Source organism: Onthophagus taurus, chromosome 3 (genome assembly GCF_036711975.1).
Source record: "Onthophagus taurus isolate NC chromosome 3, IU_Otau_3.0, whole genome shotgun sequence".
NCBI lineage: Eukaryota > Metazoa > Arthropoda > Insecta > Coleoptera > Scarabaeidae > Onthophagus > Onthophagus taurus.
In genome coordinates, this window is record NC_091968.1 from 7,648,714 (window position 1) to 7,675,083 (window position 26,370).

Here is a 26,370-nt window from a genome sequence, read left to right on the forward strand (position 1 = left end):
CTTTTTGATACAAATAAAAAATAATTTATATTATATTTTTTCTTCCGAATTATTTTTCATAAACTTTTTTCTTCACCCTTAAATAGCAAAATGAAAACAACCTGGATGACAAAGTCTGAGAATAGACAAAGTCTTCCTCGTTCCTCTTTAACCGTCGGTCGCTTCAAACCCGCAGATTTATACGGAAGGCAAAAGGAGAAAATACAAAGGTGCGATCCGATCTCTCAATTGTCGGGTCTGGTTGTAGCTACCACCGTCGTCGTAGTTGTCGCCGTTGAGCTGTTGTTGCATCCCTCCTTCGGGTTCTTCGGGTCTCTCCTTTGGAACTAGATCAGGCGACGGCAGCAGCAACAGCAGCCAAACGCCCGCAGTCCCGAAGACCTCGGCCTTCTCGTTTAGTGATTGGCGGTCTGCGATACCGGGAACATGACGCGAAAGAAGTGCTCCTCATCATCACCACTCCCGATTCTCTTCGTCGTCGTCGTCTTCATCCTCATTAAATTATCTTCCGCTAAGTGCCGTTTCAAGGAAGGACAACCAGATTCTATTTTATTAGCTACTTGTGAAGCTCGATGTCTTCATCAGGACGATAAAGATATGGTAATTTTATTCTTCTCTATTTTGTTTTATTTTTTTTTGTGATGTTTTATTTACAAATTCTCGTTTTGTGTCTAATGAAAGATAGTCATATAGAGAGATAGAAACTCTTCCTGGTATAGGTAAACACAGTTACACGATGAATCACAGAGTCGTCGCCGAGAGAACGAGGATTATGGCAAAAAGCCGACAATCCGAAAGGAGTCGAGGAGAGATAGTAGATCCTTTTAACTAAAGCCGAGGAACACCTCTATCTTCTGATCGATCCGCCGGCTTTTTGTCTTTAAAATCCTTGGTAAATGATGGCCGAGCCCAAGCAACTCTTAAGATTAATCTTTTTAAATATCCTTGTTATTTCCACTGTTTAATTGATCTTTTCTTCTATTTTGTGTAGTGTCAAAAACTTTGCGTAAGAAGAGGTTTAACAAAACCGGGATCTTGTCCACGCGATATCCAGTATAACTCCAATTTAACTTTATCGCCGTTTTCGGCAGTTTGCGTGGATACTTGTTCCAAGGATTCGCAGTGTCCGGGGATTTTGAAATGTTGCAGGCACGATTGCGGGGTTTCTTGTCAACACCCACTTAATCTTCATAACGCAACAGGTATTAAAATATTATATTTAATGATTTTGTTTATTATTAATTTTGAAACGCAAAAAGTTTTGTTTCTGTTTAGTTCAGACACGTGCTTAACACGTAAACCAACCCACATGTTTTATGTTTACAATAGTACTATTTACAATAGAACCATTTATAATACCCTGGCTAAGCGCATTTATAATAGTTATGTTACGCCATCGTTGTTGGTCTCTCTTTTACTTTTTTTTGTTTCTTTAAAGGTTCGCTTTTCTCTCTTTCTTTCTTCTTTCCGTTGGTGGGTTTATTCTGTCGGTCGGTGTGCGATTGTGTGTGTTGTGTACGAGAGTAAATAAAAGATCGGGCTGGAGCGGTAGGGCCTCGAGTTGCAGTAATTTCAAAAATGCCATTACGCGATTTGCGCGTCAAACCATAAAACGCCGTTTGATATTTATTGCGGCATTGTTGCGATTCTGGGAAGTCTCTGGATTGCCCGCGTACGTGTGTGTATATGTGGTTGGAATGATCTTGGGGTTTATAACTTTTTTTTGTATGATGGGATGGGTTTGATGGTAATAGCACAGTATAAATAACAGACAGTACTCTCACTCGGTTTGGCGGGAAGATATGCGCAGCCCTCATTACGCAGGCGAGCGGCCATTACGCTGGTTTAAATCTTGCTAATCGCCAGTGTGTCTGTGAGGTTTGTTTTTGTGCAGAGCCGTAACGACAAGTGTAAAGATTAAAATAAAATATCAAATATTATAAATAATGACGTTATTACTTATATAATATATAACTCAATAACTAATGTTTTTATCAGTTCAGAAATTTAATTGCGAATAACTTTTTTAATTTAATATTTTCGACGTTTTAAATATTTTTAATGCGGACCTGTTGTGTTTTATGCCAGAATAATGGCTTCGAGGTCATTGAAAATCAATTCGCCACATCAAACGTGCCGCCACTGAGTGAGAGTACTGTCTGTTATATATACTGTGGTAATAGTAAAGGTTATCTTTGATGCTACCATTTTCTTTTTATCTGAAACTAAAAAAGGTTTTAGATAGTGATGGAATGGATAGTGATTTTGGATACCCTTCGGTCGGATATCCGGTTATCCGGCATATCTATCCAGCCATTATGATTATAATTTCTGAAGTGATACCCTATATTGCCACATTATTGCGATATTTGAATAAAAATGAAATTAATAAGAAAGCTGATAAGATATATCAACTTATTTGGATCCAAGATACAACATGAACTTTTTTGATGCTGATTTAACTAACGAAGCAACTCTAAAAAGAGGATACTTTAATTAATAATTGGCGATATATCCACAAGGATCCTTCAAGAAATTAATTTTATAGCAAGTTATCGATGAAAATTGCAACATCACAAATTTTATCAAAACTTCAAATATTGTTTTCTCAAAAACTAAAAGTTATTTTTCAAAACGTGTTCGTTCATTGCAAAGAAGACACTTCTATTAACATTTCGGGAAATTTTCATACTCATATTCCAAGAAATCGATTTTATACGAATTTTTTAAACTTAATCGGCGCAAATTGCAAAATTCGAAAAAATGTCGATTATTTCAAAATTTATTTCTCAAGAACTAAAAGTGATTTTTCAAACCGGTTTTTTGCATTAAAAAGAGGTTACTTTAATGAATAATTGGTGATATTTCCACAACGATCCTTCAAGAAATAAATTTTATAGCGAATTTTGAATGTTATTGAAGAAAATTGCAACATCGAAAATTTTATCAAAACATCAAATATTGTTTTCTCAAAAACTAAAAGTTATTTTTCAAAACGGGTTGGTTCATTGGAGAGAGGACACTTTTATTAACATTTTGGGATATTTTCATACTCATATTCCAAGAAATCGATTTTACGCGAATTTTTAAAAGTTAATGGGCGAAAATTGCAAAATTGGAAACAATTGTCGATGATTTCAAAAATTTATTTCTCAAAAACTAAAAGCGATTTTTCAAAACCGCTTGTTGCATTAAAATGAGGATACTTTAATGAATAATGAGTGATATTTCCACAAGGATCCTTCAAGAAATGAATTCTATAGCGAATTTTGAAAATTATCGATGAAAATTGCAACATCGAAAATTTTTACACAACTTAAATATTGTTTTCTCAAAAACTAAAAGTTATTTTTCAAAACGTGTTAGTTCATTGGAAAGAGGACACTTTTATTAATATTTTGGAAAATCTTCATACTCATATTCCAAGAAATCGATTTTATACGAGTTTTTAAAACTTAATCGGCGAAAACTGCAAAATTTGAAAAAATTTTCGATTATTTCAAAAATGTATTTCTCAAGAACTAAAAGTGATGTTCAAAATGGCTGTTTGCCTTAAAAAGAGGATATTTTAATTAATAATTGGTGATATTTCCACAAGAATTCCTCAAGAAATGAATTTTATAGCGAATTTGGAATGTTATCGATGAAAATTGCAACATCGAAAATTTTATCAAAACTTCAAATATTGCTTTCTCAAAAACTATAAGTAATTTTAAAAAACGTGGTGGTTCATTGGAAAGAGGACACCTTTATTAACATTTTGGGAAATTGTCATACTCATATTCCAAGAAATCGATTTTATACGAATTTTTAAATCTTAATCGGCGAAAATTGCAAAATTCGAAAAAATTGTCGATCATTTCGAAAATTTATTTCTCAAAAACTAAAAGCGATTCTTCAAAACGGCTTGTTGTATTAAAAAGAGGATACTATAATGAATAAATGGTGATATTTCCACAAGGATCCTTCAAGAAATAAATTTTATAGGGAATTTTGAATGTTATAGATGAAAATTGCAACATCGGAAATTTTATCAAGACTTCACGCTTTCTCAAAAACTACAAGTAATTTTTAAAAACGTGATGGTTCATTGAAAAGAGGACACTTTTATTAACATTTTGGGAAATTTTCATACTCATATTCCAAGGAATCGATTTTATACGAATTTTTAAAACTTAATCGGCGAAAATTGCAAAATTCGAAAAAATTGTCGATTATTTCAAAAATTTATTACTCAAGAACTAAAAGTGATTTTTCAAAACGGCTTTTTGCATTAAAAAGAGGATATTTTAATTAATAATTGGTGATATTTCCACAAGGATCCTTCAAGAAATTAATTTTATAGCGAATTTTGAAAATTATTGATGAAAGTTGCAACATCGAAAATTTTTACAAAACTTCAAATATTGTTTTCTCAAAAACTACAAGTAATTTTTAAAAACGTGATGGTTCATTGGAAAGAGGACACTTTTATTAACATTTTGGAAAATTTTCATACTCATTTTCCAAGAAATCGATTTTATACGAATTTTTAAAACTTAATCGGCGAAAATTGCAAAATTCGAAAAAATTGTCGATTATTTCAAAAATTTATTACTCAAGAACTAAAAGTGATTTTTCAAAACGGCTTTTTGCATTAAAAAGAGGATATTTTAATTAATAATTGGCGATATTTCCACAAGGATCCTTCAAGAAATTAATTTTATAGCGAATTTTGAAAATTATCGACGAAAATTGCAACATCGAAAATTTTACAAAACTTCAAATATTGTTTTCTCAAAAACTACAAGTAATTTTTAAAAACGTAATTATTCATTGGAAAGAGGACAGTTCTATTAAAATTTTGGGAAATTTTTATACTCATATTCCAAGAAATCGATTTTATACGAATTTTTAAACCTTAACCGGCGAAAATTGCAAAATTCGAAAAAATTGTCAATTATTTCAAAAATTTTTTTCTCAAGAACTAAAGGTGATTTTTCAAAACGGCTTGTTGCATTAAAAAGAGGATATTGTAATTAATAATTGGTGATATTTCCACAAAGATCCCTCATGAAATGAATTTTATAGCGAATTTTGAAAATTATCGATGAAAATTGCAACATCGAAATTTTTTACAAAACTTCAAATATTGTTTTCTCAAAAACTACAACTAATTTTTAAAAACGTGATGGTTCATTGCAAAGAGGACAGTTTTATTAAAATTTTGGGACATTTTTATACTCATATTCCAAGAAATCGATTTTATACGAATTTTTAAAACTTAATCGGCGAAAATTGCAAAATTCGAAAAAATTTTCGATTATTTCAAAAATGTATTTCTCGAGAATTAAAAGTGTTTTTCAAAACGGCTTTTTATATTAATATGAGGATATTTTAATGAATAATTGGTGATATTTCCACAAGGATCCTTCAAGAAATGAATTTTATAGCGAATTTTGAAAATTATCGATGAAAATTGCAACATCGAAATTTTTTACAAAACTTCAAATATTGTTTTCTCAAAAACTACAAGTAATTTTTAAAAACGTGATGGTTCATTGGAAAGAGAACACTTTTATTAACATTTTGGGAAATTTTTATACTCATATTCCAAGAAATCGATTTTATACGAATTTTTAAATCTTAATCGGCGAAAATTGCAAAATTCGAAAAATTGTCGGTCATTTCAAAAATTAATTTCTCAAGAACTAAAAGTGATTTTTTAAAACGGCTTTTTGCATTAAAAAGAGGATACTTTAATTAATAATTGGTGGTATTTCCACAAGGATCCTTCAAGAAATTAATTTTATAGCGAATTTTGAAAATTATCGATGAAAATTGCAACATCGAAATTTTTTACAAAACGTCAAATATTGTTTTCTCAAAAACTGCAAGTAATTTTTTAAAACGTAATGCTTCATTGGAAAGAGGACACTTTTATTAACATTTTGAAAAAATTGTCGGTCATTTCAAAAATTAATTTCTCAAGAACTAAAAGTGATTTTTCAAAACGGCTTTTTACATTAAAAAGAGGATACTTTAATGAATATATATTTCCACAACGATCCTTCAAGAAATAAATTTTATAGCGAATTTACTTGCGAACTAAATGAGCAATTATGAACCTCTCATTTACACCAAATAGTTGACCAAAATGTTGAGTATAATGGTAATAGATCGTCTAGTGTAAAAATCAAACATGGTGTTCCTCAAGGGTCTGTTCTTGGACCTCTCCTGTTTATTATGTATATTAATGATCTGCCTTACAACATTATTGAAGAGACATATTTATATGCTGATGATACATCCATCGTATTAAAGGACACTACAAAGGATAACTTAATGGCTAAATCACAAGAAGCAATATTGTCCACTCAAGAATGGTTCAGTAATAATCTGCTCAAACTGAACAGTGAAAAAACAGAACATATAGTGTTGGAGACCACTCGACGTGGGAGGGAATCTACAACTGTAAAATTTCTGGGTATGCATCTAAACAGCGGAATGACGTGGGAAGTGCACTTGAAGCATCTGAGGACTAGGCTGACTTCTGCTATCTTTACAATACGAAGACTAAAACAAGTAGCCATTCACCAGGCAGCCAGGTTGTCATACTTTGCATCATTTCACTCGGTGGCGTCGTATGGTGTTCTTTTCTGGGGCAGGGCATCTGATTTTTTGAGGATCTTCCGACTACAGAAGAGGGCATTGCGGGTGCTGTGTGGGCTGAGAACATACGAAAGTTGTAAGAACTACTTTAAATATGAGAATATACTTACCTTACCAAGCATATATATACTTATGGCATTGCTGCATGTTCATGATAACAGAGACAGTTTTCCCTCCAATGGTGGTACCCATAGCTATCTGACAAGATCACGACACCAATAAAAGGTACCGTACCACAGAATTGCATCAACGCAAAAGTATGTGGATTACTGGGGTCCAAAACTCTATAACGTACTACCACCGCAGCTGACTGCGCTGTCTAGGCAACGGTTTAAAAGGAAAATAAAAGAATATTTGATGGAGAACGTTTTCTATTCGTGCGAGGAATATCTCACGACAGTTCAGTCTCACAATTTTAATGCGTAATGTGTAGTGTGCAGTGTGTAATTGTCATGAAATGTATATTTGTATTATTGATATTTCATTTCGTTTAATATGTATTCAATGACGTTTTGTAGTAATGGTTTATTACGATAATAAAATATATTATTATTAGTTCTCATAATAATTTTGACACTCAGCTGAATCTATATTTTAGACTTCAAAGACTCTGTACTGCATTTAGTACAGTTTTGTGACTCCGAATATCTCTAGTAATGACATCCAATCGCATTTCATAGATTATAGATTCTTATCGTATCGTATCTGATGTTGGCCATGTTCTTCAATTCTGCGCAAATTTACTGTTTAGATTCCTGGCACAATATGCAGAGATGCTATAAGAGATTAAGATGCTTTTGCAACTAACTGAAAACGAAAAAAGATAACATTATTTTTATTTGTTCTTAACGGTATAATTCTTAATTATTGTTTCGCAAACAGATTAAAAGATAATCCGACTTAAAAGAGGCAAAAAATTGTGATACACAAACAAAATTAAAAAATCAACAGGCGAAAGATATGTGTGACAAAAAAAAAGGATAATCTAAGAATAGTCATTGCTATTACAGTTTTAAGTGAGACAGTTTAATTATCCAGATGACGACGAAGACAATTTTAGATTGTAAATGAAGAAGTTGGTTGCTTAAATAAAACATCATCTTTTTATGTAATCCTTTTTTCATTTTTCTCGAAAAAAAGAAAAAAAATCAATTCCCAAGTAATTTCTGGTGTACTCGGAGGGATACGTCTATTAAGTAACGCTAATTGAAGGGCAGTCAGTACGAAAACTTGCAAATTAAGCAATTAAGCTCTGCGTTCGCATCAAACCAATTGACGCCTTAACGGTTGCGGATGCCGAAGAAGTCGATGTAGCTCGTTCTCGATCGCTCCAACGGTGCACACCTCGTCGTCGAAACGAGAGATGTTCGGCGCGGAGGGGGCCCCGGTTTGGGGCCGCTCACCGAAACGTCTTAATAATTAACGAAATTACAGAGCGCGGGCCGCAATTTAAAACGGGGGGCACCGCTACATTTTAGCGGCGACCGATCCCCGGTTGTCGGGCCACTTTGTTACCGTCTCGTTACCCATTGAGGTCTTAATGCGGCCGGCTCTTTGGTGGTCCTCGCCGGGGCAAAAACTGGGTCATTATTTTGATATCTCGGCCTTCTACGCCAAGGAACGCTTAAAATCAATCAGTTACTGGCCCCAAGTTGACTCTATACCTGCCGGTTCCTTGGTTGGTTGGTTAGCCCCGCTACTACCTGAGAAAAGAGAAGATCGTCATCTCAACGATTGGAACACCACCACAAAGAAATTCCTTTTTCTTTGCGACAGACCCCCCGATCTTACTGATTTACAACGGCTGAAAATAATCACCTTTTAAATGACATTTTTAACTTGGAAGATAATCTTCTTTTTACTACTTTTATGGATAATTAAATACGCTTTATGGTGTTAAAGAAGTAGTTCCTTGAAAAAAACAATAAAAATTAATTTATGATCAAAGTTACAAAATAACCATAAATCATTTACAAATTTCGGGTTATAAAGTTTAATCTTCCCGCCTTAATGACACTCAGAGAGATATCTTATCATCTCTTACTATGTTAAGCACTAACAAGAAGTGCAATAAATGACACATAAAAGTCCTTCCTGAGTAATTGCTGAACATTGTATAACACAAAGATTCAAGATCAATTTCTGACAAGATTTGTTTTGATCAATACAGTTGTACGAGATCTATATGACTTATTTTGCCTTGCAGTCTTTTTCTGAACGTAAGCGGATGTGTATGTTATGTATGATATTTTAGGTACAATCTGCAATTTTGTTCAACCAAAAGGTTGCTTCTGCTACAAATTTTGAAGGCAAATAGCAATTTTTATGGTTTTATGGTGCCACTTTGCAACCTTTACAATAAGAAGATATTTGAGACTCCACCATTCAAAGACAAAATATTTTGTAAAATGTTTGAATTAAAAGCTTACTTCCTATCTTAGCCCAGTTCTTTAAGAATTTAACTTAAATTAGAAGAATAAAGCAAGAAGACGTTCAGAAGACGATTTGGGAAAATTAATAATTATTTTGATGAAAAAATTAATTTGAAAATGATTAAAAACAAGACCACAAAAGCAATGAATGAAAAAGCTGAAAAAAAAGAAATATAGATTCGATTTGGAGATATGAAAATGAAGAAATGAGAGGAAGAAACCCGAAGGAGGAGGGCTCCACATGCAACATTGTAAATGAAGGACGAAAGATTAATCGCCGAAAAGCACGCTTATTAAAATGTATCAATATATTAACAAGATAAATTGCCGGTATTACGGGGACTGCGGTGACGGATCGCGGCGGGCGGCAGCTTCGGGGGTCCGCGGGAACCCGAGGAGACCGTGTTTACAAAGCCCGAAACGGGGGTCGGCCTCGAAAAGGGGCCGACGGTTTCGACGAAATCATTAAGCTCCAGAACCGTATTCAATTCAATTTACATTTAAATCGTAAAAAAAACCTAAATAAATTAAAAAGACGTAAGATGGAAATTGTCGATAAGATATCAAAAGAATAATATTATCTATTTAATACGCCGCACGTCTCTCAAGACGGCTAAATTCAAATGATTCTAGTTCTAGTCACAGTGCTAAGTAGCGCTAGTTAACACTAGATATCACTATATTCATAGTTTCTATTGAACTAATTACTTTCTAGGTCTAGTGTTAATTCTAGTTTTACACTAACACAATCACTAGAACTAACAAAAGACCTAGAACTAGAAACATTCGGATTTAGCCGAACGTCTTTCAAGACGGCTAAACCCGAATGATTCTAGTTTTAGGTCTTGTGTTAGTTCTAGTCACAGTGCTAACTAGCGCTAGTTAGCACTAGATATCACTACTTAATTATATTCTATATATAATTATTTCTATTGAACTAAAACTAGAACTAACACAAGACCGAGAACTAGAAACATTCAGGTTTAGTCATACGTCTCTGAAGACGGCTAAATTTTAATGATTCTAGTTCTAGATCTTGTGTTAGTTCTAGTCACAGTGTTAAGTAGCGCTAGTTAACACTAGATATCACTATATTCATAGTTTCTATTGAACTAAAACTAGAACTAACGGTCTGAAGACGCACGGCATAACCGATACTTTCTAGGTCTAGTGTTAGTTCTAGTTTTACACTAACACAATCACTAGACCACTAACAAAAGACCTAAAACTAGAATCATTCGGGTTTAGCCGTCTTGAAAGACGTTCGGCTAAATCCGAATGTTTCTAGTTCTAGGTATAGTGTTAGTTCTAGTTTTACACTAACACAATCACTAGAACTAACAAAAGACCTAAAACTAGAATCATTCGGGTTTAGCCGTCTTGAAAGACGTTCGGCTAAATCCGAATGTTTCTAGTTCTAGGTGTTGTGTTAGTTCTAGTCACAGTGCTAACTAGCGCTAGTTAGCACTAGATATCACTACTTATATATATTCTATATATAATTATTTCTATTGAACTAAAACTAGAACTAACACTAGACCGAGCACTAGAAACATTCAGGTTTAGCCGCACGTCTCTCAAGACGGCTAAACCAGAATGATTCTAATTTTAAGTTTTGTGTTAGTTCTAGTGGTAGTACTAGTGTAAAACTAGAACTAACACTAGACCTAGAAGTAAAACATTGATACTTTCTAGTTCTAGGTCTAGTGTTAGTTCTAGTTTTAATTGTTATGCAGCGCTAGATTGTCGTATATTTTTATTGAAGTATAAGTAGAATTAAACACTAGACGAACAACTAGCATCATTCGGGTTATAGCTTGTTTGTATGTAACCCTCTCCACTACCGTTGATAATACCGGTAATATGCTTATTGGTCCTTATATGGGACCTTAGTCCCGATAGGTAGTGGGATTGCTTACTTTAGGTAGCGGAATAACGATTGCTGTCTTCCATTGCGAAGGAAAAACACCCTCTTTTAGGCATACGTTAACTATATGAGTAATAAACTGTAAAATATGACAGCCGCAAAGATTTAATGTGTCTATGCTAATATCATCTATACCGGTAGACTTCGATGTTATTGAACGTAATATTATTCCTATTTCATTAATATCCACATTTCTAAAGCGAAATTCAATTTTATCTTGAATATCAAATCATCTGGATTATCTAAGCCCGGCGCCGGCAGTAGCTTCGTTGTAGACCGGCTACAAATACCCACCCTTCCCAGATCATTCCACAACTGCCTTGAGCTATTATTGTTTGATAAAGGACTCCATTGTTGACTTCGATCAGTAATGTTAAATATAAAAAAATTAAAATTCTTAACATCCGAAATTATTATACCACGCAGCCGCTACTAATTGACGCAACAACCTGATGACGGAAACTTTTTCCGAAACCGGTAGTTGAGAACAAACAAATTTCATTCTTCGGAATTTTATCTTTTTTATGTTGAGCTATTATGACCAATATCCACCATCAAATTACTAAAGTAAGCTTTTTTCTCGGACCTTATCGTATTAGTTTTTAAATTTCTTAGACGTTTGTAATTTTGCCAATCTATATCACGTTTATAAAGCCTAAATTTAGTTTTTGCATTATCCCGAAGCCTCATTCACAACTTTACATTTGCAGTGATCCAAGGAAGGTAGGGCTTAGTAAATTTTCTGATAATTAAAGGAGCATTTAGCAAGTTTAAAATGGAATGTGTAAAAAAAGAAACCTTATCATCAATGTTAGGCATACGAAAAATAAAATGCAGGGAAAGGTCATACAAATCAAGCAAAAAAGAATCAATGTTAATAGATGCCAACGCACGGTATGTTTTACGTAACATCACAGTATACCATGTTGTGATCACTGTAACTACAGTCAACAACATTGTCTATCACAAGAGACGGGTTCGTGGTTATTATCAGATCTATTAATGTAGATGAAATTCTCAATACGTTCAAAAGTTGTTGCAGATTGAAACTGGTCATCATTTTAGGTGATGCGTTTTTTATGCCGCTGAGTGTAGTTCTTTCCAAACAGATTTCATCTTCTGAAACCATTGTCGCCTAAACTAGTCGCCTACAAACAATATTTAATCTCCTATAAGTAGTGTTTATTCTCCAGCATGCAGCATTAAGTTCTACGAGTAAAGACGGCTAAACCCGAATGATAATAGTTCTAGGTCTTGTGTTAGTTCTAGTGATAGTGTAAAACTAGAGCTAACACTAGACGTAGAACTAGAAAGTATCGGGTTTAACCGTGCGTCTCAAGACTTCAGACAGCTTTTAGTTTAATAAAAATATATGCAACAATCTAGCAATGAATAACTAAAACTAGTACTATTACTATGTAGAATGTAACTATGTAACATTACTAATAATGTCACTATGTAGAATTAACATTATACCTAGAACTAGACAGTTCCTAACTTATTTGGGTTTAGCCGCACTAGGTATAGTGTTAGTTCCAGTTTTACACTTGCACTATCATTAGAACTAACATTAGACCTAGAACTAGAAACATTCGGGTTTAGCCGTGCTTCTCATAACATGGGTAAACCCGTGTAGCCCGACGTGAAACCCAATATGAAAAATAATTTGGAGTCCGAGTCGGCTTAGAACCGAAGTACTGTCTGGCTTAAATTTTCTCTTCGTTTATTTAGATGATATATTGGTAGCAAGCAAATCTGAAGACGAACATTTAGAGCATCTCCAAATTTTATTCAAACGGCTTAGTGATTATGGCATCAATATCCAACCTACCAAATGTATCTTCGGTGCTTTATCATTAGATTTTCTAAGCCATCATGTTTCTCAGGCTGGTATTAAACCCTAAAAATATAGAATGAAGCTATTTCAAAATTTCCTCTTCCGAATACGGTTAAAGAATTACAGAGATTTTTAGGAATGCTTAATTTTGACCACCGTTTCCTTGCTAACATTTCTAGAATTTTATCGCCATTACATTCTTTGGTTACTTCTTATAATTCAAAGAAATTAGAAACAATATCTTTATGGACAACAGAAGATAAAAAGGCATTTGAAGCTACAAAAGAAGCCCTAATCAATTCTGTCCTTCTTGCTCACCCTTCCCCTACAGGTACCTATTCTTTAACCACCGATTGCTCGGATTATGCTATGGGAGCAGTTCTTTCTCAAACAATTTATGAAGTTACTTCACCTGTAGCATTTTTTTCAAAGAAATTAAGTTCTAGTCAGGTAAAATATTCTACTTTTGATAGGGAATTATTGGCAATATATTCAGTTATAAAACGTTTCAAGCATTTCTTACATGGAAATCAATTTACTGTATTCACTGACCACAAGCCGCTAGTAGAGCGACATGTACGTTCCCGGACGACTGGCAAACAGCTCTCCAGAACCTAAATAGTGAATTAAATGAACTATATGAATTAACACTAAAGTATAATCTCCACTTGAAACCTTCTAAGTCTCAAGCAATTTTATTCGGTAGTTCTTTGGTGATCAAATCGCTTACCCCACAGTTTACAATTAGTATTAATAATGTTACTATTCCGATAAGTGAAAGTGTAAAAAACTTGGGTGTTACAGTTAAACCATTGCAGATCCTCCCTGGTATTGTACTCTTTCAGAGAAGTTGCACTGAGCATAACGCTCTCCTGTTCTTCTCCAAACTCTCTCTCGACCATCTCGAGAGTACAAGCCGAACCTCGACTGGTCTGACAACAGTACTTTCGCCACTCCGCATTGGTCCACTGAATATGATCTCGTGTAAATTGTAATCTAGCAACACGATGTTCTCGAAGCAACAGTGGTCCAGTTGCTGGTCTCGCTGATCTTAATCCTGCTTCTTCAAATCTCCTTCTTACTGTGCATTCACCCGACGCACTTGCTCCAAATGATTTCTTATCTCAACTGCTGTGGTATGTCGATTTCGTAACACGGTCGTTACAATATATCAATCATCACGGGGTTGTGTGGTGCGTCTTCTTCCTGAAACAAGTTGTCTGATGAAGGTGCCAGTCTGCCGAAATCTTTGAATGGTGCGAGAAACCGTACTCTGTATCGCGCCAAGAACACGAGCAAAGCCACTGTCTGAGCAACATCTGCAAGACTTAAAGGCATTTCTTGTTTAGCAACAGTGTACGACGTTAATGACACTAAACGTCACTGAAATGTTTTCGTCAATTTCCATGACTTGCTTTAATTTCTGATGGCGCTGCCGAACAAGCTGCGTTATCTTTTAGAGCATGTAACTTTGGTGTTAATAACAATAGAAACTTGAACAAAAAACAGAAGTGATCAGAACAGACGAGACTACAAGCCCCTTATGATTAAAATTATTTTCTTTGATCGGTGCACCCCACAGCAAGTTTCAAAATGTAGGAAGAAAACACGCATTAGCGTTATTCACCATTGCTGAAATTAAAGAGCGCCAAAATGGGGAAGCGCCTACAGAAATATTGGCAAAGGGTAAACCTTCCAAATAAAAAAATCTTATTCAAATCGAGGAATACGTTCAAAACTTATTACAGTTTGAAACCGGTCATGATTTTAGGTGATGCGTTTTTTATACCACTGAGTGTAGATACTAATATAGAAGACAATATATTGTCAGCAGGAGACCAGATACTGCAGATAAATGACTTGATACAACTGTCAGAAAAGTAGATACTACTAAAAGAATACTAGAAAATACTATTAACTTAAAATTTTGTTACGTTCCCTACTACAACATGAAAAGAAGTGTAGAATTCGGGTTAGGTTGGTAGTCGTCTTAAGAGACGTGTTTAATTCTAGTTGTAATTGTTATTCAGCGCTGGATTGTTGTATATGTTTATTGAATGAAAAGTAGGCTAACACTAGACCGAGAACTAGAAACATTCGGATTTAGCCGCACGTCTCTCAAGACGGTTAAACCCGAATGATTCTAGTTCTAGGTCTTTTGTTAGTTCTAGTGATTGTGTTAGTGTAAAACTAGAACTAATACTAGACCTAGAAAGTATCGGCTATGCCGTGCTTCTGAACACGCACGGCTATACCGTTAGTTCTAGTTCAATAGAAATAATTAACATAGCGCTACTTACCACTGTGACTAGAACTAACACTAAATCTAGAAACATTCGGGTTTAGCCGCACGTATCTTAAGACTACTAAACCCGACTTCTATACTTCTTTTCATGTTGTGATAGGGAACGTAACAAAATTTTAAGATAATAATATTTTCTAGTCTTCTTTTAGCAGTATCTAGTTTTCTAACAGCTGTATCGAGTCATTTGTCTGCAGTATCTGGTCTCCTGCTGATAGTATATTGTCTTCTATATTAGTATCTATTTCTTTCCAAACAGTTTTCATCAAATAATATTTGGTTTCATTTAATCACCTGTAAATTATATTTAATCACTAACAAACAATTTAACTTCTCTAGCTTTTCCTATGGAAAAATTTTTTTAATAAGGTAGAGAAATCAAGATTTTTTACAATTTCATTTTCGATAACATTACATAGCGAAACTAGGTCTCTTACGTCTTGTTTCCGATATTGTTGGTCACACCTTATTAATTTTCATTTGGAAAAACTGCGTTCTCCAGTTGCAACTGTTACTAGTATTGTTAGCAGGATAGGCAGAGTAATCCAGGTGTTAGGTAACAACTCTTAATGTGAGTGTTTTTTAATCAAATTCAAAACTTAGGTAGGGGTAATCTTTCAGGTAATGTTGCAGACTCAACATTTCGTCACACAATAAGTCTCTGCACTTTTTGTAGTGCAGAACAATGATTTAACAGTTGTTCTTTATTTTGCTTTTCTTTTATGTCAAAAAAAATTTAAAAAAGTTTTAGAAAAATTAACAATATTTTTACGCATTTTTGCAATATGAACGAAGTATATTGGGTGATTGACTTGCTTTGGTCACAACTTTGATTTGAGCTAGACGATGTAGCGAAAATGCATTTGTTCTATGTATTTTGTAAAAGGTTTAAGATATTTTTCAAAAAATTAAACGTTTTTCAGAACAGCTCGACAAAATAATTATGGCAGCTACTTGCTTGCGCAACTTTTTAAGAAATGATTCTTGACAACCTGATGAACTACAGCAAACAGAAGTGCCACAAGGTTTAGATCGTATTAGAAATATGAAAGGCAAAGGTACTCGTGATGCAATAAATGTTGGAGATAAATTCTCAGAATATTTCAGTACGCGTGAAGGACTTGGTCCTTGGCAAAATTAACGGATTAAAGGACAGAAACGGAAATAAGGTTACAATGCAATATTAGGTACTTACCCGGTAGTTTTATTTCCCTAGAAATTTTTTCTTACGCATTTACTTTCATTTCTTGGTTGTGATAATTTTTATCACTATCACTAGACCGAGAACTAGAAAGTATTGGGTTTAGCTGTGCGTCTAAAGAATAAAGCGTCAATAGGAATAATGAACATAGTGATATTTACTGCTATCTAGCGTTACTTAGCACTGGGACTAGAACTAACACAAGACATAGAACTAGAATCATTCGGTTTTGCCGTCTTGAAAGACGTGCGGCTTAACCCGAATATTTCTAGTTCTAGATCAAGTGTTAGTTCTAGATTTGCACTAGCACTATCATTAGAACTAACATTAGACCCAGAACTAGAAACATTCGGGTTTAGTCGCACGTCTTTCAAGACGGCTAAATCCGAATGATTCTAGTTCTAGGTCTTCTGTTAGTTCTAGTGACAGTGGTAGGTAGCGCTAGTTACCATAAGATATCAGTATGTTGCATATTTTATTCGCATTTAGCCGATTTAAAAGACGTACGGCTAAATCCAAATGTTTCTAGTTCTCGGTCTGGTATTAGTTCTAGATTTAATGAACATAGTACGCGTTACTTAGCACTGGAACTAGAACTAACACAAGACCTAGAATTAGAATCACTCGGCTTTAGCCGTCTTGAAAGACATGCGGCTAAATCCGAATGTTTCTAGGTCTCGGTCTAGTATTAGTTCTAGAAATAATGAACATAGTGATATCTAGTGCTAACTACCGCTACTTAGGACTGTGAGTAAAATTAACAATAGACCTAAAACTTCATTTGGTTTTAGAAGCACATCTTTCAAGACGGCTAAACCCGAACGATTCTAGTTCTAGGTTTAGTGTTAGTTCCAATTTTACACTTGCACTATCATTTCTAGGTCTTGTGTTAGTTCTAGTCCCAGTGCCAAGTAGCGCTAGACAGCACTAAATATCACTATGTTCATTATTTCTAGAAGTAAAACTAGAACTAATACTAGACCGAGAACTAGAAACATTCGGATTTAGCCGCACGTCTTTCAAGACGGCTAAAGCCGAATGATTCTAGTTCTACGTCTTGTGTTAGTTCTAGTCTCAGTGCTAAGTAACGCTAGATAGCACTAAATATCACTATGTTCATTAAATCTAGAACTAATAGCAGACCGAGAACTAGAAACATTCGGATTTAGCCGTACGTCTTTCAAGACGGCTAAAACCGAATGATTCTAGTTTTAGGTCTTTCGTTAGTTCTGGTGATAGTGCTAGCGCAAAACAAGATCTAACACTAGATCGAAAACTAGAAACATTCGAATTTAGCTGCACGTCTTTCAAGACTATAGTGGTAGGTAGCGCTAGTTAGCATAAGATATCACTATGTTGGATATTTTTATTGCACTAAAACATTCGGATTAGTGATAATGCTAGTGGAAAACTAGAACTAACACAAGACCTAGAACTAGAATCATTCGGGTTTAGCCGTCTTGAGAAACGTGCGGCTAAATCCGAATGTTTCTAGTTCTAGGTCTAGTGTTAGTTCTAGTTTTAATTGTTATTTAACGTTAGATTGTTAAATATTTTTATTGAACTAAAAGTGGAACTAACAATAGACTTAGAACTAGAAACATTTAGGTGCAACCGTCTTAAGAAACACACGGCTAATAATTTTTCATATAACGAACAATTTGTTGAAATTATTCAATGTAATATTGGATTATGTAAGATTGTATCGTTTAAAAAAATGTTTGCTTATTTTGAGTATTGAAATACGGTCCTGCAAGTTTAAAAAACGAAGTATTCGTGCCGTGGGGCGTGTGGGGGGCGCGTTGATAATAATAACAAGTTACAACTTGTAGGTATCACGCGGTAATCCGTTGCCGACGGACCACCTGCGCTCGTACCGGTCCAATTTCGCAGCTCACTACTGTTTCCCATGTCGATAAAATTTATTTTTATACTCTTAATTGACTCTCGGGGACTCCCCTCGGACCCCCCTCCCGTGATCGCCACAATTTTTTCTTCTTCTCCTCTACCTCTTCTTCTGCTTCTTTTCCTTTCGACCACCTATACACTTCTTCGGCACCATCCAGTTACTCTTCTCCCGTGAGAATCTTTTACTTTACTTTGTTACCGTTATTTCATCTTTATCCTTTTCTTTACTATCTTATCCATAATAAAAAAATTAATCAATCATATTCAAAAATCAACTCAAAATAATAATTTCGAAGATGTTTTTTTGATTTCATTATCGTTTTTTTTAGGTTTACCGCCAATCCCTACAGAAATCCGAGTCCGAGAAAAACGTCGAAGAAAAGCAGCGATAATCGAATGGTCAAAACCGCACTTTAACGATTTCAACGTAATTTATATTTTACAAGAACGTCATTACACCGGAAAACATCTCCAAGCTGATCACATGACTGAATGGTCGGCTTGTATGAAAGCTAGAAGAGCTAGGATCCGTTTTTCAGTAAAACCAGGAACTTGGTACAATTTTCGAATAGCAGCCGTAAACGAAAACGGAACAAGAGGATTTTCACATATGTCACTTAATTTTATTTATTCAGCTGGTAAAAATTGTTTGGGTAATTAATTAATAATTGAGGTAAAAATTGTTTTAGATCCAAAACCGCCAAAAGAACCCACCGATGTTCAAGTAGGTCCTTTATGGCTTCAAAACGGATCTTTAAATACAGAGTTAATATGGTCGCCACCACATTCCGATTTACCAATACAAAGATATAGTGTTTTTTGGAGTCGAAGGTTAATGGGAGTTACGGACTCCGTTTTGGTGCGACAACAATACGTTCCAAAGGTTATTAAATATATTTATTTATTATAATCGATTAAAATTTTAAATAATTAATGACTACATTCGCAAGCAACAGTAACCGTAACAATTTCAGAAATCCATTCTTCTTTTAAACTAGCTGGAAGACTGCTGTTAGAGCTTTCATCTTCGCTAATTTTCTTCTTTAAAACTTTAACTTTATAAGGTGTTGGTTTACATTTATATGGTCCCATCCAGCAACTTTCGCCTTTACAAAGTGCTGTTAACAAATATCTTGGGTAATAGTGAGAACCTAAGTCCATAATTCCTTGTTCTAATCCGCAAGAACAAGTTGGTAAATACGAAGATGGGGCTTTCTTGTATTTCTTGATTCCGGTTGAAACGACTTTTTGATTTCTTCGGATGATATCGAAGAAGTCGTAGTTTGGAGAACATTTTCCGTCTTTACAATGTAATTTAAAAGTATCTTTCGGTTCCGTTTCGATGAAATCTTTTGTGAATTCATCCCAACTATCGGGATAAATTTTCGAGGTTGAGAAATGGAATAAAAGTAAATACAAAGATAACTACAAAAAAAAAATTAGTAAGAATTAAGCTAATTAATTTAACTTACTTTTAAAATTAGAAGTTCTACTTTCATCTTGTTTAGGTGGTGTTTAAGATCACACTGAATTTTCTTTGGGAAAAGAAGGGTTTATATACTTAATAAGAGACAAAACATGTCAATTCGGGGCTTTATGTAACAATATTCTATTCACGTCGGGTTTTCCTTGGGGGAAATCCATTAAAATATTATGTTTCAAGGTGTTAACGTTTTTCTCTATTTTTATTATTTTGGTAAAAGTTTTAATTATTTATCGCTAAATTTCTATTTTTATAAACACATTTATTTTTTTATTTAGGATCAAACAAGATTCTTATTACAAGGATTACAACCGAACTCCTCTTATTTCTTACAAATTCAAGCAATCGCTTATTATGGTAAACAAAAACTTAGGGGAAGAAAATCTGGGTTAGTACTCAACACGACTATTTTAGCAAATGGTACGTAATTTGTTTTTAATTTTAAAATAAATAATCATTTAATTATTTTAAGTAACTGAAGATGATTATTATAAATACCAACAAAATAATTTTGGGTTAAACGTAAAAAAACCTTATTGGAAAGATGGAGATTTAAGAACGAGAATAGTATGGAAGAAAAATAGTTCAAAATATAATATAACGTGGTCGAACGTTTCTTGTAATGACCGAGATGTTGAAGTTATGAAATTAAATGATATAACAACGGTAAGTAATTAATAAAAATAACAATTAAATTATCATGAATTCTTATTATAATGGAACATCTAAACTTTATCTAATCTCAAGGTATAGTAATATAAATGATATCGTGCTTAACGATGAAATGTTTTTATTTTTTGGTTTCGACCGGTTTCGGCTTATATTACCATCTTCAGGAAACCACGTTATTGCGATTTATTATTAACACGTTAAGTACGATGCGAGGCACCAGTGCCTCGAATGAAGTTCAAGCCATAAGAGCTGTCGTCCTTAACGTGTTAAAGATGGCAATATAAACCGAAACCGGTCGAAACCAAAAAATAAAATTAATAATAAACGTTTTATTGTTTTTTATATTTACAATTTTTCCCTTTTCTAATACCGGGTGTCCGCCGGGAAGGTATACTACTTTGTTTTGCCGCCATTTTGGTAAACATTACTCTTGACAGTTCATATTTGGCTGTCGTGAAGTAGAGACGTGGCAAATTTATTATGGAAAAATATTCGGTAAACCAACGTGTTTTAATCGTTAAAACATTTTATCAAAATGAATCATCGATTACTGTGACAATGAGAAAGTTACGTGAAATTTTTGGGAGAAACTTGCCGTGCTCAGGAGTTTGGTCTTCAAAGAACAACTTTGGCCACAATTTTGCACAAGGATTTGCATTTGTTTTCATTTAAGATTCAGTTGACACAAGAGCTTCTTCCAGAAGACCATTTACGCCGCCGTACATATGCCAATAGGATGTTACAGCTCGCCCATGACAGCCCGATTTTCATGAAAAAATCATAATGAGTGACGAGGCACATTTTCATTTGAATGGATATGTGAATAAACAGAATAGTCGGCTCTGGGCAATGGAAAACCTTCAAATTATTCATCAGTCACCTTTGCATCCATTAAAAGTGACAGTCTGGTGTGCAATTTGGTCAGGAGGAATCATTGGACCTTACTTCTTTGAAACTGAAAACGGCGTAACGGTAACTGTCAATGGGGAGCGATATCGTGATATGATTGAAAACTTTTTAACGCCATAACTGCATGCTTTGGGCTTGATTAACATGTGGTATCAACAAGACGATGCCACATCGCATACAGCCAGGATTACAATGGAATTACTGCGAGACCTCTTTCCACAAGTTATTTCAAGAAATGGTGATGTTGATTGGCCTCCACAGTCGCCTGATTTGACTGCTCCGGACTTCTTTTTGTGGGGATATCTGAAAAGCAAGGTTTATGCAAGCAAACCAGAAACGCTGAAGCAACTCAAACAAAATATTCGTGATGAAATTAATGAAATACCGCGTGAAATGTGTGAGAATGTAATGAAAAACGTGCTCAAAAGGGCTCGCATTTGTGAGGGATGTGTGAGATATTGTATTCCATACATAATTGCCGACATTAAATAAAACATTTATCAATATAAGACCCATTCTCTTTCATTTAATCAAAAATTATAAACAAACAAAGTAGTATACCTTTCTTCCTTCTTGTTAATAAATAAAACAATATAATAATAATACAATATAATATATAACAGGGTGAGTTTTTTTCCATGTTTAGTATAGAGATCTTGAAAACTAGCGGATATAGAAACACGATTAAATAGGGAAAGAATTGCAGTTTCATGAACTCAAATTAATGAGCTTTTTGTTTTTTGGATCAAATGCATGGCTAACTAGATATCTCGAAGTCATATCAGTAGAACATTATAACTGTTCAGGTAGTATGCTATGGAAACAATTGATAGATACGTTTGGTTATGACAGCTTAAGACAAACGTATGTTTCGTTTAGTTTCTAATTAACGTTGATTGAGGTTTTGTAAATTATAACCAACATGAATTTTTCTAATCAATAAAAGCGTGATATCATTTAGTGTTACATTTTATGCTATAAAAATGCAATACAAGCTGCAGAACAGTATTTTGATCGTCTTCTCTATCTATTTTGAAGAGACTGATATTTTGCGCGCGTATGGTTCTTTCTGTAAACTAACTAAAGATGCAAGACAGAAGTAAATGTCTTAGCACGAATCCATCAAGATGCATCGGTTTAACATAAGTTGCATCTGAAGCAGACACTTCACAACGTACTGTCGTAAGAGAACTAAAATAGCATAGATTTCATTCATATAAAATGGCAGTTTCACAAACACTACCTCCAGATGACTACAATAAGCGTGTAGAATATTGTGCGAGGTTTATGGACATGAGTGACGCTGATCATAGCTTAGATTAAAGTTTTGTGGACCGTTGAAACACGATTTACAAATTGCGGCATGTTTAACCCTAGGATACTTTACCAATAAAATAAGTATAGTAACTAAATGCTCGCCGGGCCCATAACTCAAAAATTATTGCTTAAATAAAATAATTAGTTGACTGTTTTATTAAACATGCAATACCCTAAAAATTTTTCCTTTACACATTTTTCCTAAAATCAATAATAGCAGAGCCATAGGTATCTAACGATATAACAAAAAAACGGTTTTTTCGAGATATCTAGTTAGTCATGCATTTCATCCAAAAAACAAAAAACTCATTAAATTGAGTTCATGAAACTGCAATTCTTTCCCTATTTAATCGTCTCTATCTTCGCTAGTTTTCGAGATCTCCATACTAAACATGGAAAAAAAACTAACCTGCATATACAGGTTGTCACACAAAAAACGCCCCAACCTGTAACTCTGTTATTTACATTCCCATTTTTATGACCCAGTTATCAAATGATATGGTTCTATAAATACTATGATTTATGCTACGAATAAACTTTTTCCAACGCCATCTTCAATTTTAAGCGATTATCAACTTTTGATTTTCAAATTGCTCGGTATGTTTTTCTTCGCGCTATTGGATAAAGATTCTTTTTCTGAATCGATTAATGTACAATACAGCAACGTTAATTGTAATTGTAGCATAGAAAAACATTAAAATAATTTCCTAACATTCTCTTAAAGTCACTTGTGTTATACTGTAGTGTGCCATGAGAAAAAATAAAAAAACAACTTATAAGTATCATTTACAACTGCTTCGGGCATTCAAATAACATTTAATGACTGTTATCAGATTTGCGAGTTATTTTTTTCCATGGCACACTACAGTATTACAGAAGTAATTACGACAATGTTCGGAAAATTACAATTAATGTTAATGTATTGTACATCAATGGGTTCAGAAAAAAATCTCTATCCAATAACGTGAAGAAAAACATACCAAGCAATTTTAAAATCAAAAGTTGATAATCGCTTGAAATTGAAGATGGCATTGGAAAAAGTTTATTTGTAGCATGAATCAGCATTTATCAAACCATTTCGTTTTTTGTGTGACACCCTGTATATATATATATATACCGGGTGAGGCGTTTAAATTGAGACAACCTTATAACTCATCTCATAAATCCTCAATTTTATAGCAAAAAGTTTCAGATAAAACTTTTGTCATATGAAGGGGGATAATTAAAAATCATTTTAATTTCAGCAATCGTATGACTTTCCAACCTTAATTAATTAAACGTAACGACTGAATTTGTAGCTAAAGAGAAATTTTAACAAATATGGCCATGGGTACTAAAACAACTGCCACCTGCTATGGCCGCCTTAATATTTCCACCCTACTTAATGTTAATTGTGGTGTTCCCTGGTTACATCTTGAATTTGTGTTGTTCGTAACGTTCACCAAATAAATAAAATTTCAAATGTATGTTATTTATGTTATCATGGAGAATACCATAGTTTTGAAAAAATATATATTCATTTAAAAAAACATACTTAACAATTGAAAGACATAGGTGTCGCTTGTAAAATGTAACGAAAACCATACAGAATATTATCCCCCTTCATACGATGAAAGTTTTATCTGAAACGTTTTTTGATAAAATCGATGGTTTATGAGTTATAACGTCATCTCAATTTAAATGCCCCACCCGGTATATACAATATACAGACTGTATCTGAATGACGTTGTTTGAATTTGGTGGTTTTTTCCAGGTAAGTTGTAGGATTTCTTGCTGCCCGTTTATAAGCTGTGTCATTGAGCATGTCCGTGATCTTGTTCTTATAGTCCACTGAATCCATAACCACTGTTTCGTTGCCTTTGTCCACCGGTAGTATATGATGTATACTACCGTATACATCATATATATGAGGTATAGTGAGTATATATATATACATAAGTATATGAGGTATAGTGATGTCCTGGTTATTTTTAAGACGTTTTACTGCCTGGAGTTCACTTGGAAGTTAGGCTTGGGTAAACAGTTGGCTAAACATAGGATCCAGGAGATGTCCATTCTCAGAATTACGGCTTTTTACTTGTTCATTGTAGGTAAGCTGGATTCGACGTTGGCAATGATTTTTTTAACTGGAATTGTCCTGGGGGTTAGGGCGTAGAAACCTTTGCTTAAGACGGCTTTTTCGGCATCGGAAAGAATATGGACAATTTTCTGGATGTGGAGAGGTGACTGCTTCGATTTCTCGGTGGATTCCGTTTGCAAGCCCCCGAATGTCGTTTGGAGTTTTTTGGCTTTTCTTTCTCGTTTGGCGAATTTCCTCTCTGATAAGGGAGTTGCTAGCTCGTCTGAGGATGGTTTGAGTTTGTCGGGATCTGGTATGGTGAGCTAGTCTGGTGAAGATCGGCTGTAAGTCATTGTCACGACATCATTTTACGAAAGTCAAATAGCAAAGTAAGTTGGTTTTCTTTTCGCTTAGTCTTTCGAAGAGCCTGGTTTTTCTGTAGGTTTCTTCCCCGTAGAGGTGTATAATGGTAATGTGTAGTGCTTCATTCATGGATGGAGAAGTATGTGTTGTTGTGGTCGATCTGAGATTTCATCCGTTCTTCCTGTTGGTTCCCTATGGAAAGGGGCAGACGTTTCCCCAAGATCTTACCTGGCATCTTCAGTGCGTTGTCGTAGTCTCGGAAAATGCGTGAAGCACTACGCATTACTATATATATTTCGATTTCGAGCGTCCGACGACGTTGTCCGATCTTGCCACTCGCTTTCATTGAGATTCCTGTCACTCATCGTTCTGAACAGCATATTACATAAAGTTACTTGGTGGAAAATGTACCCAGAACATTTGACTAATAAAGGAAACTTAGATGAGCTCAATTAAGTCACACAATATCATAAGGAATAGTCAAGTGCAACTTCCGCTTAAAAATTGCTGTCAGTCTCTCCTGTTATGACTCTACTCGCAAGTACTGCCACAATAAGTATCGTATCAGCATCATACTAATCAGGACTCATCCATTTCAGTCTTAGAACTGTCAGAAATTTACGCAATTTTAACATGCTCAATTTTCTTCTAAGATATTTTCTTTCCTTTCTAAGATACTCTATAATGACAATATAGAGTACTCCCATGACGTGTTAGAGTAAAGATGTGAAGAAAATTTATTGAGATTATAACTGGGATCAACGATATTAAGATATGAGAAATTTATCGATGCACCCAATCGATTATGAAATTACGCAATGGTGTTTTAATTAATTTTAAGCAAACCTGGCCAGCTCAGTAAATTTGCGAAAATCCTCAGTAATGTTAAAGAAGATAAACATCCCGTAGGTTATGACAAATAATTTCAAAGCATTAATTTCCTAATATTATTTAAATTGAAGATAGTTTTAATTCCTAATCATTTTAATTTCTTTTTTTTTAGGAATCAAAATACGAAGTTCATAGTTTAAAATTTGGATGTAGATACAAAGTAACATTAAGAGAATTTTCAAGAACAAAAACATCTCACGATACAACGGTAACGTTTGCAACCCCATTATGTTTAGAGTTACGTAAGAATAACAAACACGTTCGATGTCATAATCTTTGAATGTTATATAATTTTTAAATTGTATTATGGATGTTGGTTATAGTTAAAATGATTAATAAAAGAGGTTTTATTTATTGAAAAAACTGTTTTTTTTTTTGGCGAGAAAAGGATTTTTAGGATGACGTGAAACGGTTTTTT

At 34.2% G+C, this 26,370-nt stretch overlaps 2 protein-coding genes across 2 annotated transcripts; one reads left to right on the forward strand and one right to left on the reverse strand.

Annotated features, from left to right (window-relative positions):
• Nucleotides 1-272: 272 nt before the first annotated feature.
• LOC111415234 (Kallmann syndrome 1) lies at nucleotides 273-26,315 on the forward strand. The gene is made up of 7 exons (XM_023046800.2): nucleotides 273-600; nucleotides 992-1,202; nucleotides 18,588-18,896; nucleotides 18,948-19,141; nucleotides 20,020-20,161; nucleotides 20,214-20,407; nucleotides 26,065-26,315. The coding sequence occupies exons 1-7, from the start codon at nucleotides 427-429 to the stop codon at nucleotides 26,230-26,232; spliced, it is 1,392 nt and encodes a 463-aa protein (XP_022902568.2). The 5' UTR covers nucleotides 273-426; the 3' UTR covers nucleotides 26,233-26,315.
• LOC111415235 (uncharacterized) lies at nucleotides 19,141-19,800 on the reverse strand. Its single transcript, XM_023046801.2, has 2 exons — nucleotides 19,731-19,800; nucleotides 19,141-19,683 (listed from the first exon to the last, which is right to left on the reverse strand). The coding sequence occupies exons 1-2, from the start codon at nucleotides 19,755-19,757 to the stop codon at nucleotides 19,189-19,191; spliced, it is 522 nt and encodes a 173-aa protein (XP_022902569.1). The 5' UTR covers nucleotides 19,758-19,800; the 3' UTR covers nucleotides 19,141-19,188.
• Nucleotides 26,316-26,370: the final 55 nt, after the last annotated feature.

Excerpts from the sequence above, each read along its gene's own strand:
- LOC111415234 (XM_023046800.2), top strand. The coding sequence starts at position 427 with ATGACGCGAAAGAAGTGCTCCTCATCATCACCACTCCCGATTCTCTTC. Across the intron at positions 1,203-18,587 it reads TAATCTTCATAACGCAACAG|GTTTACCGCCAATCCCTACA; the intron begins GTATTAAAATAT and ends CGTTTTTTTTAG. Across the intron at positions 20,162-20,213 it reads CACGACTATTTTAGCAAATG|TAACTGAAGATGATTATTAT; the intron begins GTACGTAATTTG and ends AATTATTTTAAG.
- LOC111415235 (XM_023046801.2), bottom strand. The coding sequence starts at position 19,757 with ATGAAAGTAGAACTTCTAATTTTAAAA. Across the intron at positions 19,684-19,730 it reads TAGAACTTCTAATTTTAAAA|TTATCTTTGTATTTACTTTT; the intron begins GTAAGTTAAATT and ends TTTTTTTTGTAG.